The sequence below is a fragment of the Salvia hispanica genome, chromosome 4 (assembly GCF_029641045.1).
Source record: "Salvia hispanica isolate PSC_SH4W2 chromosome 4, Shi_PSC_v1, whole genome shotgun sequence".
In the NCBI taxonomy this organism is placed as follows: Eukaryota; Viridiplantae; Streptophyta; class Magnoliopsida; order Lamiales; family Lamiaceae; genus Salvia; species Salvia hispanica.
The window spans coordinates 52,611,427-52,628,916 of record NC_142695.1 but is presented as its reverse complement, the minus strand read 5'-3'; the positions used below and the strand labels follow the sequence as shown (position 1 = coordinate 52,628,916).

At 35.8% G+C, this 17,490-nt stretch overlaps 4 protein-coding genes across 4 annotated transcripts; all 4 read right to left on the bottom strand.

The window, feature by feature from the left end:
* Positions 1–134: 134 nt before the first annotated feature.
* On the bottom strand, positions 135–2,118 carry LOC125196569 (large ribosomal subunit protein uL13w-like). The gene is made up of 4 exons (XM_048095138.2): positions 1,762–2,118; positions 959–1,075; positions 753–840; positions 135–436 (listed from the first exon to the last, which is right to left on the bottom strand). Exons 1-4 carry the CDS (start codon positions 2,031–2,033, stop codon positions 293–295), a joined length of 621 nt encoding a protein of 206 aa, XP_047951095.1. The 5' UTR covers positions 2,034–2,118; the 3' UTR covers positions 135–292.
* A 1,149-nt stretch (positions 2,119–3,267) lies between these two features.
* On the bottom strand, positions 3,268–4,970 carry LOC125191862 (transcription factor FAMA-like). The gene is made up of 3 exons (XM_048089289.2): positions 4,411–4,970; positions 3,971–4,318; positions 3,268–3,811 (listed from the first exon to the last, which is right to left on the bottom strand). The coding sequence occupies exons 1-3, from the start codon at positions 4,633–4,635 to the stop codon at positions 3,716–3,718; spliced, it is 669 nt and encodes a 222-aa protein (XP_047945246.1). The 5' UTR covers positions 4,636–4,970; the 3' UTR covers positions 3,268–3,715.
* A 343-nt stretch (positions 4,971–5,313) lies between these two features.
* On the bottom strand, positions 5,314–6,285 carry LOC125192031 (uncharacterized protein At2g39795, mitochondrial-like). The gene is made up of 3 exons (XM_048089484.2): positions 6,133–6,285; positions 5,755–6,050; positions 5,314–5,687 (listed from the first exon to the last, which is right to left on the bottom strand). Exons 1-3 carry the CDS (start codon positions 6,271–6,273, stop codon positions 5,423–5,425), a joined length of 702 nt encoding a protein of 233 aa, XP_047945441.1. The 5' UTR covers positions 6,274–6,285; the 3' UTR covers positions 5,314–5,422.
* A 1,521-nt stretch (positions 6,286–7,806) lies between these two features.
* LOC125192494 (uncharacterized protein At2g39795, mitochondrial-like) lies at positions 7,807–8,642 on the bottom strand. Its single transcript, XM_048090087.2, has 2 exons — positions 8,511–8,642; positions 7,807–8,376 (listed from the first exon to the last, which is right to left on the bottom strand). The coding sequence occupies exons 1-2, from the start codon at positions 8,634–8,636 to the stop codon at positions 7,903–7,905; spliced, it is 600 nt and encodes a 199-aa protein (XP_047946044.1). The 5' UTR covers positions 8,637–8,642; the 3' UTR covers positions 7,807–7,902.
* Positions 8,643–17,490: the final 8,848 nt, after the last annotated feature.

The following is a 17,490-nucleotide window of genomic DNA, read 5'->3' as shown; positions in this document are numbered from 1 at the left end:
AAAGAAAAACCAGAGCTAAAAAACGCCTGGCAAAATAATCACACCATTGATAGCAGAAAACATCAAACATTAATGAAATCACAAGTAATTAGTTAAAAAAAAGCAGAAATGTACTATCGTACTTAACAGTAGAATTGGCAAAATATTGGAAGTCTATTAAAACTTGCAAACTTTGAGAATATGACATCCGATTTCAACAACCATTTTAAGTTTGGCATAAAACAAAATCACGACCAAAATATCTAAGTCGCAGACAACATTGTTATCACTCAACAGCTATCTATGGAAATATTTAGTACTTGATAGGAGCAATGACATCTAGCTGTGAGCCGAGCTTCTCCAGAGCAACCTTCTCAGCCTTGACTCTCAGCTTGTTCAATTGCTTCTTCCTTTCATAAGTAACCTGAGCTCTTTCCTTTCTCTTCTTCTCCAGCTCCTAAAACAAAATTTAAAAAGAAAACATATTTATTAGTCCATTCATACAAACAGACTATGCTCACAACAAATTGAATAGGAGTACAAATTTATAATGAATTATAAATTTGTATAATATCAAGTTTATGAAAGAAGAAATTAACAATCTAGAAAGAAACAAAGCCAACAAGGCTGAGATTTAAAAAAATTCATACAAGAGTTCATGGGTGGATGTAGTGGACATGCAACAATAAGCCACAACTCCAAGTTGAATAAAAAAAATATATCCAAAATCCAAGAAATGAGGAAATTATGCACAAGTTGGGTTTTGAACTTACCCTGATGGTATCATAATGATTCCACCCAACTTCTGATGAGAGTCTGCCCAACAAACAATATTTGTGGCGAGCTTGAAGCCTCAACACCCTAAACAAAGGGAAAACAAAACATGAGTTGAAGGTTAAACATTTTAAGGAAATGGAATTGAGAGATAATTGATTGCATAACAATTAGAAGAATGAATAAATAATTATGCAGTACTCACTTGAGTGCATCAGGGATGACCATCCTCTTGATTTTGTCATATGGAGGTGGGACACCCTCGTAGACTTTCAAGCGTGCAAGAGCAGCTTCTCCTCTCTTGGTCTTGTGGGGAATCATCCTGCAAATACATGTAGGGAACAAGTTAAACAAACCCATTGTTCTAAGCACAGAAAATAAGAAACATAAATTCCAAAGCTAGCACAGACATCCCACATTACTATGCCTTCCAATTTGTTTGGAGGAAATAAATACCAAAGCTAGCACAGACAAATCAAAATTTATGAATCCAAAAGAGTTGTGAAAATTATCATTACATACTCCAATCATGAGTATAACAAAAACCATACTTGAATAAGTTCCAGCAGCATTGCTAATCACAAATTAGGATAGTACTTTTAAGAAAGAGAGATGATCTCATAAACATAACATCTAGTGGAATGGAATAGAAGACTAGAAGCTATACAACTAATGTTACAGAGTAGAAAACTTAAGCTATATAACTAATGTTACAAGTAGAAACCAATGATAACGAGCTTTTAAATTGCCAACAGAATTACAAAAATCCACCACAACCCCACAATGCCAATACAAGTATGCAAGGGTGAAATCTATCATCATCAAAACATTTCATTTTGTAATCAGCAAAAGCAACAAGAAAGCAAAGGTACAAACTTTTCAAGCATACATAGTCTTAAAAAGCAGCTAGCAAATAAACTTTCAGATCATAAGCATAAGCTACAGAATACAAGTGAAATCATCTTCCATTAGATAGCATAGAGAAAATAGAAAGGAAGAAAATCATACCCACGGATAGTTCTCCAGAGAATCTTGGAAGGGGCGCGGAAATGGATGGGTCCGTGCGACGGCTTGGTGTTCATCCGCTTGCGGAGAAACCGCAAGTACTTCATCTTCTGGCGAACAAGGCCGCCGGAGAGGCAGATTTCCTCGCATCTGACCACCACCACTCTCTGCCCATTCAAGAGCTCCTTGGCCAGAATTGACGCCAACCGCCCGAGCATGTGGTTCCTGGCATCGACCACCACTCTCTTCGCGCAGATCCCCGAGCCTGACACCATCTCTACCTACTCTCAGTCTCTCACACTCTGCTCTCTCTCTCTCTCTCTCTGCTCAGAGGCGGAAGGGTTATAATGGTGGTGAAGGTGAAATTAGGTTTTTCTTAGGGTTGGATTTGTTCAATTTGGGTTTTGGGGATTTCTTAGCTTCGGTTTCTATTTGGGCCAAAGCCCATGTATCTCGATTTGGAGAAAAACAGATTATATTTTCTCAGTTTGGGCTTTGGTATTTGGGCCCATAAGAAATTAATTTTTCATCTAGACGTAAATCTTTTCCCGTGTCGCAAAAAATGAATTAAACAGAGGTTTTATTTTATTTATTAAATATTTGGTTTATTAATTGTAGTTTATGATCCAAACATCGGAAAATACAAAAAAATAGTTTGAACTTTCGTGAATACTTGAAATTTAAAAAATACAAAAAATAAGCTAGAGTTTCGTGGAATTATGTAAAAATTACTCAAATTTTAATAAATATACAAAAGTTATATGAATTCTGAAATATGTCCGAACTCCGAAGATCGTGGGCTTCAAAATAAAATTATGTTTCATCGAACCCAATAGCTTCTCATATAAAATGCATATTTCCTTTTGTTGGGACATGATGTGGTTGCAAGTTTGCCCAATTGAATTAACATGAAATGGCTTTCCACATGAACACTTCTTTTATAAAGTGTTTAGCAATCACACAAGCTTGCTCCAAAATTATCGATTCTTGTTGTTCTTGTTCACATGTGAATCCCTTTTATTTTTTCATATATCATGCATTAATTTTTACAACTTTCATAAAAGTGCATATCATTTTTATATTGTTAGAGTTCGAGCTATTTTTACAACTCGGGCACGTCCATAACCAATCAAAATAACTATAAGAATAAGCACATCATCTAGCGTACTTCAATATATATGATTAAAAATATTTAATCATTATAAGAAATTAGAGATTGAAAATTGTTGATTAATGTAGAATTTAGACAAAATATATAAATATGATCGAAAAGATAGATCATTTATTGACAAAATTTATTTAAATATTGGTTGGAATATTTACATACAAATAGTCGTAGTCATGTAATAAATGTTGCGATGGACTACTAGAAAAATAGCAGTAGTACATTACACAGAAGTAGTCGAATGGGGTAAATATATACTGTGATTTCTTTCTTGTAAAAATACTATGGTGATGAAAACCATCTTGTCATTCAAATATTGTTGTACTCAATCAATATTAAAGTAGTAGAATAAGACAAAATGAATTTCTCATTATATTTTGTAGTACTAATCAATTTTCATAACAATTATATTTTGGTAGTACTAATCAATTTCATAACAATGAGATCAACAATATTACTAATAATTAATCACTTGCTACCAAAACCATGTGCCATTATTGAAACATGGTAATGGTACCAAAGCAAGTACTTACAGAGTATGACAAAAGCAAGAGAAGGTACAACCCCACCATCCATGGCATGGTACCTTCTCAAACCTCTCTCTTTTCTTTCTAATTTCTGACAAGTCAACTCTTGTGGATGCTTTGACTTTGTCAAATTCTGTTGGAAATTGACACCACTTAATCATATTTTGTCTCCAACTGTCACACACACATGATATGGTCATCGTAATAATGTGGAATCTTGAATAGAATGAAAATAAACCAATATTTAGAAGACTTGATTTTTTTTTCATGGCATGCTGCTGCTGTTGGAATGAAAACAATTCAGTATATGCTGAATTGAGTTTGCCACATCTTCAGCTGTCAGCATTGCTTCTCTACTCATCTACAAATCCAAATTAAATCTTGAAAATGCCAAGAATCACTCAGAAATAAATAAAAATTAAAAAATTAAAAAAAAACATAAATAAAAATTGAATCTTGAAAATGCCATGAATCAGTGAGCAGTGCAAAAATAAAAATAAAAATTGAATCTTGAATGTACCTTGACACTGAAAGAGCAGACAACAAGTTGTTCAATGGTAGTAATGTGAGTTTGCAGAATCTGAAGATGCAAACACTCAACAGCAGAGATATTCTTGGTGATCTGTCCGCGCCGCCTTCCCGACAGAATCTTGATCATCCCAAACAGCCCCGAGAGCCTCACTTCAACCTCTGCCAACCAAGACTTGCTCTCAGCCGTCTGATCATGATGATCAAGTGTTGGAGGCAGGATCAACGGTGGTGGTTGTTGTTCATGATGATGATGATGAACTGATTCAAGGCATTGGAGGAGTTGTTGCAGCTCTCTCACAAATTCAATTGCTCCACCAACTATAGAAGCCTGATCTCCCTACATTACAAAAATCATGTTTTTAATATATGTTTCATTGAAATTATTTAATTTTGGTGACAAAAATAGGAAATAGAGTTGTTCATTAGTACCCTGTGGACATAGTAGGCCGGCATGAGAGACCTCAGCATTTGAAGATGCTCGTTCATTTGCTTTCTCCGGTTCCTCTCCACCGCGATATGAGTCATCCTCTGCCTCTCGACCTCTTCACTAGTCTTGCTGGCTTTCGCCCTCTTCCTCTTGTTCTTGCCCTTGCCCTTCGCTTCAAGATTTTCGACTGCAGAGTTCAATGTTTTCTCCTCTTCAAACTGCATCATATCTCTGCTAAATCTAAGATGTTCAATGAATGTGTGTGTGTGTGTTGTGTTAATGTAGAATAGCAACTCCAAAGAGGCTAATATAGATGAATGAGTTGATGTGAGGAGTGGTGTGACAGAGACTTTTACTGCAAGGGGCCACTCTCTTGTGATGTTCAAACATTTTGAAGAGAAGCAATTGAAAATCAGAAGTTCAAGTGAAATGATTGGTGCTGGCACATGATGTAGTGACAAAAACTAATTAATTTGAGCATGCTATTTCTGGAAATGGGATGTGGATGAGGACATGTATGAGCACTGAGTAAAACCACCATCCTCTGCAGAGAAAATACAGAGTGAAAGTATGAGATTTTCTCTTTCTTTCAATCACAAGCCATTCACTTGGTCACATAGGTCATATATAACAAATGCACCGTATAAGATTCCCACTAGTCATATCGACTTCTTTATTCAATCATTATGTTACTATACGGATGACTCATTCACAAACCCTTTGAATCCGCCACTAATTGCATCATCTTCTTTATTCAATCATTATGTTACTAGACGGATGACTCAAATGATACAGATTATTATTATTATTATTATTTCTAAAAACAAGACTCCAAAGATTGAATTATGTGCTTATCACAATCACTTCCTAAACTATTCTACAAGGGCAATATTACTATATGTTAATTCATTAAAAAAATTTAAATTAAAATATGAAAAAGACAAAATATAATGAAAAGGACACAATTTTTAGACTTCATTGAAGAAAATAGAAATAGACATCAATTCTTAATCACTAGCGCCACCAATTGGTCACAACATTCTTGAGCTTCTCCAATTCTTCCACATCAGATTTTCTAACATCATCCTTGAGCTTCTCCAATTCTTCCACATCAGATTTTCTAACATCATCCTTGAGCTTCTCCAATTCTTCCACACCAAGTTGATCACATTTTTGCGAATTCCACATCGTATAATCGTACAAAAATCCACCAATCGATTTCTCAATCCCTCTTGCGTGGAGAAACTCTCCCAACGCCTCCTGCAACTCGCTCTTCGGCCTATATACACACATTTATAAAATTATCATCACAAAACACAAACAAAATAAATAAATAAACAACTCACTTGATGCAGAGCTGAGAGCAGATGACATCATAATGACTATCCTTGGCAGTCAATTTCTGGATCACAATGTCATCAGCAGAAGCAGTCGCCGCAAAATTCATAGATTTTCCATCTGATTTGTAGATTTCAATTTTCAAATCCACGGAAGAGGAATCGGAAGCACTCTTATCCTTGTGTTTTTCGTCAACCAGCCTCACCTCGATTTCCTCTCCGGCGAGCTCCCTCGTCATGCTGACGTAGCCGCCGAGATTGTGTTCTATTTTGAAGGGGAACTCGGCTGGGGCCTCTGGCCTCCTCTAATTAAACGAAGGTAATTAACAAAGTTCAAGCACTTAATTTTGAGTAAATTTACAGAAAGAAATTGATGATTAATTTTACCATTTCAGTGATGTGTTTGATTTTGGAATCTAAGGCATTGGCGAGCATGCTGTGAGCCGACGCCGCCGCGGCGGATGAGAAGCGGCGGCCATTGGCGAATAGTAATTTGCGAGAAGAAGAAGCAGCTACGGCGCGAAACATCTTGATTATTGATGTGGTGATTAAGTAATTAATTGTGAAATTGATTGGCCTTATATTTATAGAGAGAGGATGGGATGCGTTAGGGTTTTGGTTTGGCTTGGTAGGGAAGAAAGAGATTTACATGTGAGGGTTTTAGTTTGCCTTCGCAGGCAAGAAACATGTGTAAGATTTGGAGGATTTTAATGCATTTTAAATCATAAAATAAATGTAATTTCATTATTATTTAGAGTCACGACTTTGAGGATATTACTATAATACTAAGATTTGCATTAGTAAATTTTGAATTATTTTTAATGGGATAGTTTGAGTACCAGTAGTATTAATTTTTGGTACTAATAAATTGAGAATTCAACTTGGATCATTTACAACTTTTCCTACTCTACTCTCTACTCCATTCTTTACAAACATAACTAATGGGTCCACTATTATATTTTATGTTTGTGAGGGGTATAGTAGGGAGTGGAGTAGAAAAAAGTTGTAGGTAATCTAAGCTGTTGAGAATCGTGATGCTATATGATCTTTTGAGTGAAATATGAAAATCTATTACTCCCTCTGTCCATCATTAAATGTCTTATATTTGATCGGCAAGAGTTTTAGGAAAATGTTTGACTTTATGAAGTAAGTGGGTAGAAAAATTGGTGGAATGTGAGACCTACTTTTATATATTAGTTTTATAATAAAATGTGAGTGGAATGAGTTGGTGGAATGTAGTGTCCACTTACCAAATATGATAAAAGTGAAATGGGACATTGCATAGTGTTTTTGTTAATTATATTCTGATAATTTCGTACTATGGTATGAAATCATTACTAAGATGTGGTAGCTTTGAAGCTGATCCCATCTACTCTCGTTGTGTCGTAAATTTTGTCACACTTTGATTAGGTACGAATTTTAAGAAATATAATTGAAAGTTAGTAGAAAAAGTTAGTGGAATGTAAATCCTATTTTTATAATATTATTAATTTTATAATAAAATATAAGTTGGAAATGTGAGTATAGATGTGACAAATTTTGTGCGACCACGGAAATGAAAAAATGTGAAACTTTCAGTAATTCTTTATTTTTCTGAATATTAAAGTTTGGATTACGCCTAATTGATCGTATAAGTGTCAAATGTTTAGCTCTATGTATCAAAAACGGAAACGCCTCGTTGATCGTGTAGGTGTAAAAGTATAATTGGATCATGATCAATGACATTTCTTGTTTCGTGTAAAAGTTTATATCTACACATTACATATTATCATCGAATTAATTAAAGCATTGAGCATTTAAATATTGTTGTTATTTAATTAACTTATACCGTCTACGTCTTAATCAATATTAACATCGGATAGAATTTTTCTATCTTTGAGGGGTTACTCTTAGATTCTCTTTGCAATGCATTTTGTTCTTTTTTGTTTGCATTATGACACACCCCTATTTTACTAATAGTTTAAATTTTTTTATACGAAATTAGTAAATTACTTTTTGTTAATATATCAGATTGTAAATATCATAAAGTTGAGAATAACTAACTCTAAAAAGTACTATCAATTACAAAAGAAAAACATATTTCTTTCATTATTAGTCTTGTCAACTGAGAAAATGGTACATCAAATCAAATACTACTAGAATTGAATGATAAAAAGTCTACCAATCCTTAACAAATTCATGCAATTTTTTGAGGTCAGCGGTTTCATGAGGCTTTGGTGGGGGAACCCAAATTGTAGGCCATCGCTTGCGTTTCTCCAACATATAATTGTACAAGAAACCAACACTCGATATATCAATACCTCTAACTTTGACAAAATTACTCATAGCATCCTGCAATTCACCCTCCAATTTCAATCTCACAGAGAGATTGTAGCAGTTGGGCTCACTAAATGCTATTTTGTCAACCAAAATTTCATCACTAGAAACATTAGCTCCCACGTCCAATGTTCCCTTGTCCTCTTTAGAGATAGACACGTTTATGCGAACGAATTGCGGGTCGCCGTCGCCATCGTCGTGGGCCGGGTTCACCGTGACCTCGATTTTCTCCGGGCCCAACTCCCTTGTCAGCATGACGTGGCAGTACTTATCGTCATCTTCGATCATGAACGGGAGATCGCCCGGCACCCCCCTCTGTGTTGGCAAATTAAAAAATAAATAAATATAACAATATCTCGCATCACTATACAGTTTAAAATTGCTAGTAAAAAATATGCATGTATTTTTTTTATAAACAAATCCAAAAAAGCGAAGGATAAATTGATCACTCTTTTCATGATATCCAACTCAATGGCTTTGATTTCGGAATTTATGGCTCCGATGAGTTTAGAGCGGCCGGCGACGGTGGAGAAGAAGCGTGAGGCAACTGCAGAGGTAGAAACTAATCGAAGCATGGTGAAATATATTTTACTATTGATACATGGAGAATATATAACGGCTAAATTTATAGAACAAGTTTTAGGGTATACATGACTTGGCTACCAAGAAACTAATTATTACGATGTGCTAATATATTGTACTCCTACGTATGTTTTTATTTGGGCCAAATCTTACGAAATTTTATTTTTTCCATATAAATCCAATTATATCACATATAATTTCGGTTTATGTATATTCCTTAAAACACTTTTCATTAAATTTTATAATGTGTTACACACATGAGAATAATGTAGATAAGATCTATTTTTCTAACTTTATTTTATCTCCACTTTAACTATTTATTATCATTTTCTAAAACGAGTGCGAAAAATGAAATGACTCAACTATCGCATAACGGGGGAGTAGTGATTAGGACTACTAGCGAATGAGCATGAGGAAATAATTCCATATTGATCCGAACTAATCCATACGCTCTTTAATAAGATTCCGGCTAGAAGCATACAAGTACTATAATGCGCTTCTCCGTGGGTATCTGGTAACCATGTATGTAGGGGTATGATTGATAATTTGACAGCAAAAGCAAGAAAAAATCCAATATAAAAGAATATTTCCAAGGCCACAGGATAGGACTGATTAGCCAATATTTCAAAATTTAATGTTGATTAGTAGAACTATATGAGCCGACGCCCAGAACTCCCATTAAAAGAAAAATAGAACCCCCTGCCGTATACAAAATAAATTTCGTAGCCGAATACAGACATTTTTTTTCCTCCCCACATGGATACAAGTAGATAAACGGAAATTAATTCTAACTCCCATATGAGAAAAAAAAAGTAAAAGATCTCGAGAAGAAAATAATCCTATTTGTCCACGAGTAAAAATTCTATGGTCACTACATACCATGGTGGCATAATAACTCGGTATACTTCACCATTAATTTCTTGACAAATGGAACTAAAATGGCCCACATACCACCTCAATTGGATTTAAATATAGCAAATTGATGACACAAAATAGACACATCCATTTAATAATATTATGGAAGGTGGCATATTATTAAATTTGGAAATTACCACATACTCCCTCCGTCCCGCTTTAAGAGTCCCGATTGAATCGGACACATGTTTTAAGAAAAAAATGTTTGTGTGTAATAAATAAATATTGTAGTGGATGTTGGGACCCACTTTTAATTGAGTGTCCAATAAATAAATGTTGTAGTGAATGTTGGGACCCACATTTAACACTTTTTTATTAGTTGTAGTGGATGTTGGGACCCACTTTTAACACTTTGTAGGCATTTTATATTAATTTATCTCAACAGGAACTCCTAAAGCGGGACGCCCAAAATTGATCAATCGGGACTCCTAAAGCGGGACGGATGAAGTAATTAATTGGATTGCTATATACTACTACAATATATATACGTATATTAATATCATAATTAGTATGATAAAATTATACACATAAAAAAGTAATCATATTGCATTATTTTTCATTTTTCAAGTCAAGGAAAAAAATTATACTATAACAATTCTTTAATAGTGTATATTTTAAATTCTATAGATAAGACTTCTTTTTTCTAGTTTTATATTTATATATATACAAAAAAATTTACCCATAAATTTATGACCTGTAACTTATTTTGTTAGCATAATAAATTATAAATTTTATTATATTTTTTACTGAATATAATATTATTATACACAGAGTAATACAACACCAATTACATAATAATATTATTATACTATAATTCCCATATTATTATAAGTGCAATATGATTAATTTTTTTATGTGTTTATTAGTATTATTATTCTCAAAATAATGGCAGCCAATACATAATAAATGCATTATGATTACTTTTTTATATGTACGTATAATATTTTCATATAATGAGGTCAAATACTTATACATATACTCCTTGTACTTGGTTGTCCGTATAATGGCAATCCAACTAATTTTATAGTAATTTCTAAATTTAATTATGCCACTTTATATAGAATGGATGTGTCTATTTTGTGCTATTAATTTGCTAAATTTATATCTATTTGATGTGGCATGTAGATCCATTTGTCAAGAAATTAATGGTGAAGTACACCAAATCATTATATCACCATGGTATGGAGTGACCATGGAATTTTTACTCCCACTGTATATTCTAACATCAGGAAATGAAATAATTGAGAATCTCGAGTAACCGGCCAAGCCGCTAAAGTAGCTAAAGTAGTGATGATCCCCGTTAGTAAAATGGGTCAGTGGAGTATCTTGAAATTCAAAAGGAAGAAAAAAACACCTGTTCTGTTTTTCAAGCATTTTTCATTAGCTTGCCACCAAAACTACACGCTAAAAATATTAAAAATCGACTTTAATTTTTTTTCTTTATTATATACGATGATGATTGATGATTATATTAGTTTAGTCATAAATCGATTTGTTTTCTCAAATTTGAAAATCAAATCTTATTTTAAATTAACTTTGAACTAAAATTTATACAATTTCCATAATTTAGAAATTAGTGAAAAATATAATAAAACTATTAATTGAACCCCCCTTATTTCGGATACATTATGTTTCAGAATTCAGAATTACGATCATTTTTTTCAAATATATTAAGAATTCAGAATTACGATCATGCGAGTAATATAGGACCGATGGAGTATTATTTTATAAAACTATGGTAAAGTTTTACATAGGTTAGAACTTAGAAACATTGCATAGTGTAAATTTTAATTACGAGTATTATTTTGAGTTATGACTTAAGATTGGGATGAATCTTGAATGGGATTCTATTTATCTTTCTTATACAGAAGATCTCTTTTTTAATTTTTTTTTAATAATTGCTCAAACAATATTACTTAAGATTGGGATGGATAATTGAAATGATTCGAAGCCTAATCGAGTTTTCAGAGATCTATCTAAGAGCTGCGAGAGGAAGGATTGATCGAGAGAATGGAGCGAAATCTTATTGATCAAAATCTGAGAGAGAAACTGTACAACTCTGTTTTTAATATGAAAACCGAAAGAGTAAAGGCAACAAAACAAAATAACAACTCTCTAACGGCTATCTAATCTGACGGCTCAGATACAAGCTCACTAACTAACCCAATCCAACGGTTGCTGAAACACTCGAGCTTGAGATTAGCTCAAGGCTGATTCCTCTCTTTGAATGTGCTGATATTGAGCCATCACAAGTCTAACAAACTCCACCTTGATTGCTCAATCATTAACCTTCTCCAGCTTGCACAAATTCATCATCCTCATGCACAACTGGAACTTTTCTTTTGATAAAGGCTTTGTAAGCATATCCGCAGGGTTCTCTGAAGTATGCACTTTAAACACCTTGACCTTCCCTTTCTCTATTTCTTCTCTGATGAAGTGCAAACGAACATCTATATGTTTACTCTTCTCATGATATACCTGATGCTTAGCCAAACTTAAAGCACTCTGGTTATCACACCCAATACTAACTGCCTCTTGCACCAGACCAAGATCTGCCAACATCCCTTTCAGCCAAAAGCTCTCCTTTACAGCAGAGGTGAGTGAGATATACTCAGCCTCCGTTGTAGATAAAGCCACCACGCTCTGAAGGTTGGACTTCCAACTCACAGCAGATCCAAACATAGTGAAGATATAGCCTGACTGAGACTTTCTGGTGTCTATGCTGCCAGCAAAATCTGAGTCACAGAACCCCATCAAAATATCTCCCTTGTAGCCATCTGCTTTGAATAGAATACCATAATCTGATGCTCCCTTAAGATATCTCAGCAGCCATTTCAAAGCTGCCCAATGCTCCTTCCCATGATCTGACATAAACCTAGATGTCACACTAATGACTTGTGATATGTCTGGCCTAGTACTTATCATGGCATACATTATGCTACCAACAACATTAGCATAAGGTATCTTCTGCATTTCTCTAACTTCAGCTTCAGTTTGTGGCCTTTGAGTAACAGAGAGTTTAAAATGAATGGCCATGGGGATTGACACTTCTCTCATGTTCTCCACCTTAAATCTTTTCAACATCCTGGATATGTAATCACTTTGAGTTAGCCACAGCTTTCTCTTCTGTCTTTCCCTCAAAATATTCATACCCAGAATTTTTCTTGCTGGCCCCAAATCTTTCATCTCAAAGGCTGATCTTAGATCATCCTTCACATCCTGCACATCACACATCCTTTCCCCAGCCACTAACATATCATCAACATACAATAATAGATAGGCAATGGGAACACCTTTTCTTTTTCTGATGTACACACAACCATCATATTTAGATCTGACAAAGCCATTCTTTAACACATAGGCATCAAAAGTCTTATGTCATTGCCTACTAGCCTGCTTCAAACCATAGATACTCTTTTTAAGCAGGCAGACCTTGCTCTCATCCCCTGGCCTTATAAAGCCCTCTGGTTGTGACATGTAGATTGTTTCCTCCAGATGATTTCCATGAAGGAATGCAGTCTTAACATCAAGCTGCTCTAATTCCCAATCTTTCTTAGCTACAAGAGCCAGCAGCATTCGAATTGAAGCATGCTTCACAACAGGTGAAAAAACCTCAGTAAAGTCAATGCCCTCTTCTTGTGTAAATCCTCTTGCCACTAATCTGGCCTTGAACCTTATATGATCAGCCTCATTAGGTGAAGACTCAATCTTCTTTTTGAAGATCCACTTGCAGCTCACTACCTTTCTACCATCAGGTTTCTCAACAAGTACCCAAGTCCCATTTTTCAATAAAGACTCAATCTCATCTATCATGGCCTTCATCCAGCTTTCCCATTCCTTGTTGTTCATAGCATCTTTGTAAGTAGCTGGTTCAGAATACTCCACCTCCTCAGCTATACAAAGCGCATAAAAGAGCATTTCAGAATCAGAATACTTAGCAGCTTGCTTTGGGACTCTCCTGGCTCTGTCTCTGGTGAGCATATAGTTTCTCAGATCAACTGGGCTACCTTGAGATGTATCTTGAGATGGTGCTTCATGTTGTATTGGTTCAGTATCATCATCTGACTCCCCTGACTCCACCTCAGGCTTATTATTATCCATATTAACAGCTTCACTCTCCACTGCCACTTGTTGCCCTTTAAAGAATGGCATCTCAGTCTCTGTGAAAACTACATCTCTACTAACTATAATCTTGTGGTTTCCAGGCTCCACACACCACAGCCTGTACCCTTTAACTCCTGATTGATAGCCCAGCATTACACATCTTAATGCTCTAGCATCAAGCTTCCCTTGCTTCAGGTGGGCAAAAGCCTTGCAGCCAAAAATTCTCAAATGACTATACTCAGGATTTCTCCCATACCATCTCATATCAGGGGTGTCTCCATTGATGCTAGATGAAGGACACATATTTAATAGTTTTACTGCAGTGGAGGCTGCCTCAGAACCTTTTTTCCAATCCAGAGGCCAACAACATGCATCGAACCCTCTCAAGAATTGTTCTATTGTACCTCTCTGCCACTCCATTTTGTTGTGGGTTGAGGGGTACAGTCCTATGTCTCTTGATTCCTCTATCTTTACAATAGTTTTCAAATTCTTTAGACAAAAATTCCAGCCCATTGTCTGTTCTAAGGCATTTAAGCTTAACACCTTTCTCCCTTTCCACCTCAACACACCAGTGATCAAAGCACTTAAAAGCCTCTGATTTCTCCTTTAATATGTAAATCCAACACTTTCTAGAGAAATCATCTATTATACTCATGTAATATCTACCTCCCCCTACAGAATTTACAGAGGATGGCCCCCAAAGATCACTATGAGCATAATCTAAAGGTGAGGTGGATGTATACTTACCTGCTGGATAAGGCAGCTTCTTAGATTTCCCAAGGATACATTCATCACATGGAGTGCTGTGTGAATCATCAACTCCATGAATTATCCCTTTCTTTATCAGTTGCTTTACACTCCCTTCTGCTGGATGCCCAAGCCTCCTATGCCACAAGCTCACAGACTCTGACTTCACAATGTGAACTTCATCCATAGATGTCTTCATCACAGTAGCAGTTAGGTAGTATAAAGTTCCTCTTCTTTCACCAGTCAAGACCACCTTCTTATCCTTCATGACAGTCATGCTTCCATTTGCAGAGGAGAATGTGCAGCCCTTTCTTTCAAGAGATCCAAGGGACACTAAATTTCTTTTCACCTCTGGGATATATCTTACATCACGTAGTTTCTTGATTGACCCATCCTGCATCTTCAGCCTCACGGATCCAATCCCTTTAACATGACACACCACATTATTTCCCAGAATCACAGTGCCTGTTCCCTCTTGAATTTCCTCAAACCAATCCAAATGAGGACACATATGGAAGCTGCAGCCAGAATCCATAATCCATGAGCTTCCATCCTTGACCTCCATTATGTTGAGAGCATCTGGAGAATCATTCTCCTCAACACAATCAGTGGAGTTGGCAGTGTTTCCACCACCATTTGCTTGCCTTTTCTTCCATGCATAGCAATCTTTCTTTAGGTGCCCTGGTTTTTTACACCAATGACATGATCTGGTTTCCTTTTGATCATTTGATGAAGATTTTGAGCTTTCTTGATTCTTTTTGGCAAACTTCTTCCCTTTGAACTTCTTGACATTGAGACTCTCTGAAGTAGGATCCTGCACTTTCTCATTTGACTTGTGCAAATCTTTAGCTCTCAAGGCAGACTGCACCTCAAGAAGTGTGATGGTCTTTTCACGTCCATACATGATTGCGTCGCGAAGCTGATCATAGGCCTTTGGTAGCGCATTGAGAAGCAAGATTGCTTTGTCTTCATCACCAATTGAGACATCAATATTTTCTAGATCATCCACCGCTTTGTTGAAGTCTTCCAATTGCTCAAGAACACTCCTCTCCTCCAAGAAGCGATAGGAGTAGAGTCGCTGCTTCATATAGAGCCTATTGGCGAGCGACTTCGTCATATAGAGATCTTCCAATTTCTTAAGAATACCAGCCGCGGTGGTCTCCTTCGACACTTCCCGGAGCACCTTATCTCCCAGACTCAGCACAACAGCGCTATGCGCCTTCGCCTCAATTTCCGCCTTCTTCGCAGTCGCTTTCTCATCAAGAACGACCTTCGGTGTATCCTCGCTCTCAATTTCCAGAGCCGATGAAAGCCCCTGCTGAATTAACAACGCCTTCATCTTCACGCGCCATAAACCGAAGTCGTTCTTCCCTGTAAATTTTTCAGCTTCAAATCTAGAAGCCATTTTTTGATTCTTCGCAAAAAATCAAAATTCAAATCCCTAACCAAGATTCAATCGAATTCCCACAGACGGCGCCAATTGAAATGATTCGAAGCCTAATCGAGTTTTCAGAGATCTATCTAAGAGCTGCGAGAGGAAGGATTGATCGAGAGAATGGAGCGAAATCTTATTGATCAAAATCTGAGAGAGAAACTGTACAACTCTGTTTTTAATATGAAAACCGAAAGAGTAAAGGCAACAAAACAAAATAACAACTCTCTAACGGCTATCTAATCTGACGGCTCAGATACAAGCTCACTAACTAACGCAATCCAACGGTTGCTGAAACACTCGAGCTTGAGATTAGCTCAAGGCTGATTCCTCTCTTTGAATGTGCTGATATTGAGCCATCACAAGTCTAACAATAATAAATTCAAATGAATGAATTATATATACTAATGAATCTGCACACAGCCGTAGCCCACAAGTCATAAAAAATTGATTTAATTTGAGGGATATAGGAACGTGATCGAATGCAAACTCTAAATATTGTACAATCTTCAAACTATGATCTGGACCGTTAAAAAAATCAACGGATAATAAAATAATAGCAACAAAAAACGTCAACACAATGTCAACGGTAATGCTGTGTTGAAATTGTATTGACATCAAAATCTTGAAATTTACCCATCAGTATTATATAGAGCGACATTTCATTTATTATTACGGCACATAAGATATGGTAATTTTATTAAAAAGTTCTTAGAAGGGTTATCTAGTAGTCACAATTGAGTTACTAGAGTATTTTTTATATTTATTCATTTGTATATTACTCTGACTATAATTTCCCCATCGTGGCTACTAGCTAGTGCCTAAATCCTGTATGGAGAGTATTCATTTTTTTTAGGTATTTCTATTTTATTATTATAAAAATAATTTAATAGTATATCTTAAACTTTATATTCTTTTGAATTATTTTTTCTACTTTATTCTTTCTTTACTAACACTAAAAAAAATTGAACTGAAATATGACAAATGTTGGCGTAAAAACATTATTCCAATTGTGGTTTTTTTATTTGTCTAGAAAACCATGAGCGATAGTCAAATAGCTAATAAAATCATAGTAATACTAGAAAAACACAATTAAACCTAAGAAACAAATACTAGTACTCATATTCGTAGCTAGTGGGAAATTGGAGTGAACCACATGGTTGGAGCAAGCGTGTGTGATATCTGAGAGACATGAGAGGGATAATAGATGGAAGATACTTTCCTATCCACGTAATCAAAGATGCCACTATCATGATTACATCTACCATCGTAAGTAAAAATTAGATTATCAGTGAAATAAATCGAATCTGGACTCAAGTTCAAGTCCGCTGCTTGCATCACGAATGAGTGGTTGCATGCGACAAACATTGTGAAACCATCCAATGAAGCGTGCATGTACCTCATTTTACCATCCTTGGCATCAATTTCATACACCTCGAAACTAGTGGTTTTGTGTGGGTAACTATCGTAGTCGTTGTAGCCACTCTTAAGGCGGATGGATTTCACGAGCGATCCGTCGCGCCCGACCTGGTTCACCACTTTACGTATCACTAGAAATAGCCGGCCCGAATGTTCATCAGTCATCAGATACTTATTGTAATGGCAGCCCTTGTCGTTGTCCTTGTTAAAATAAGGATCCGACTTCCATA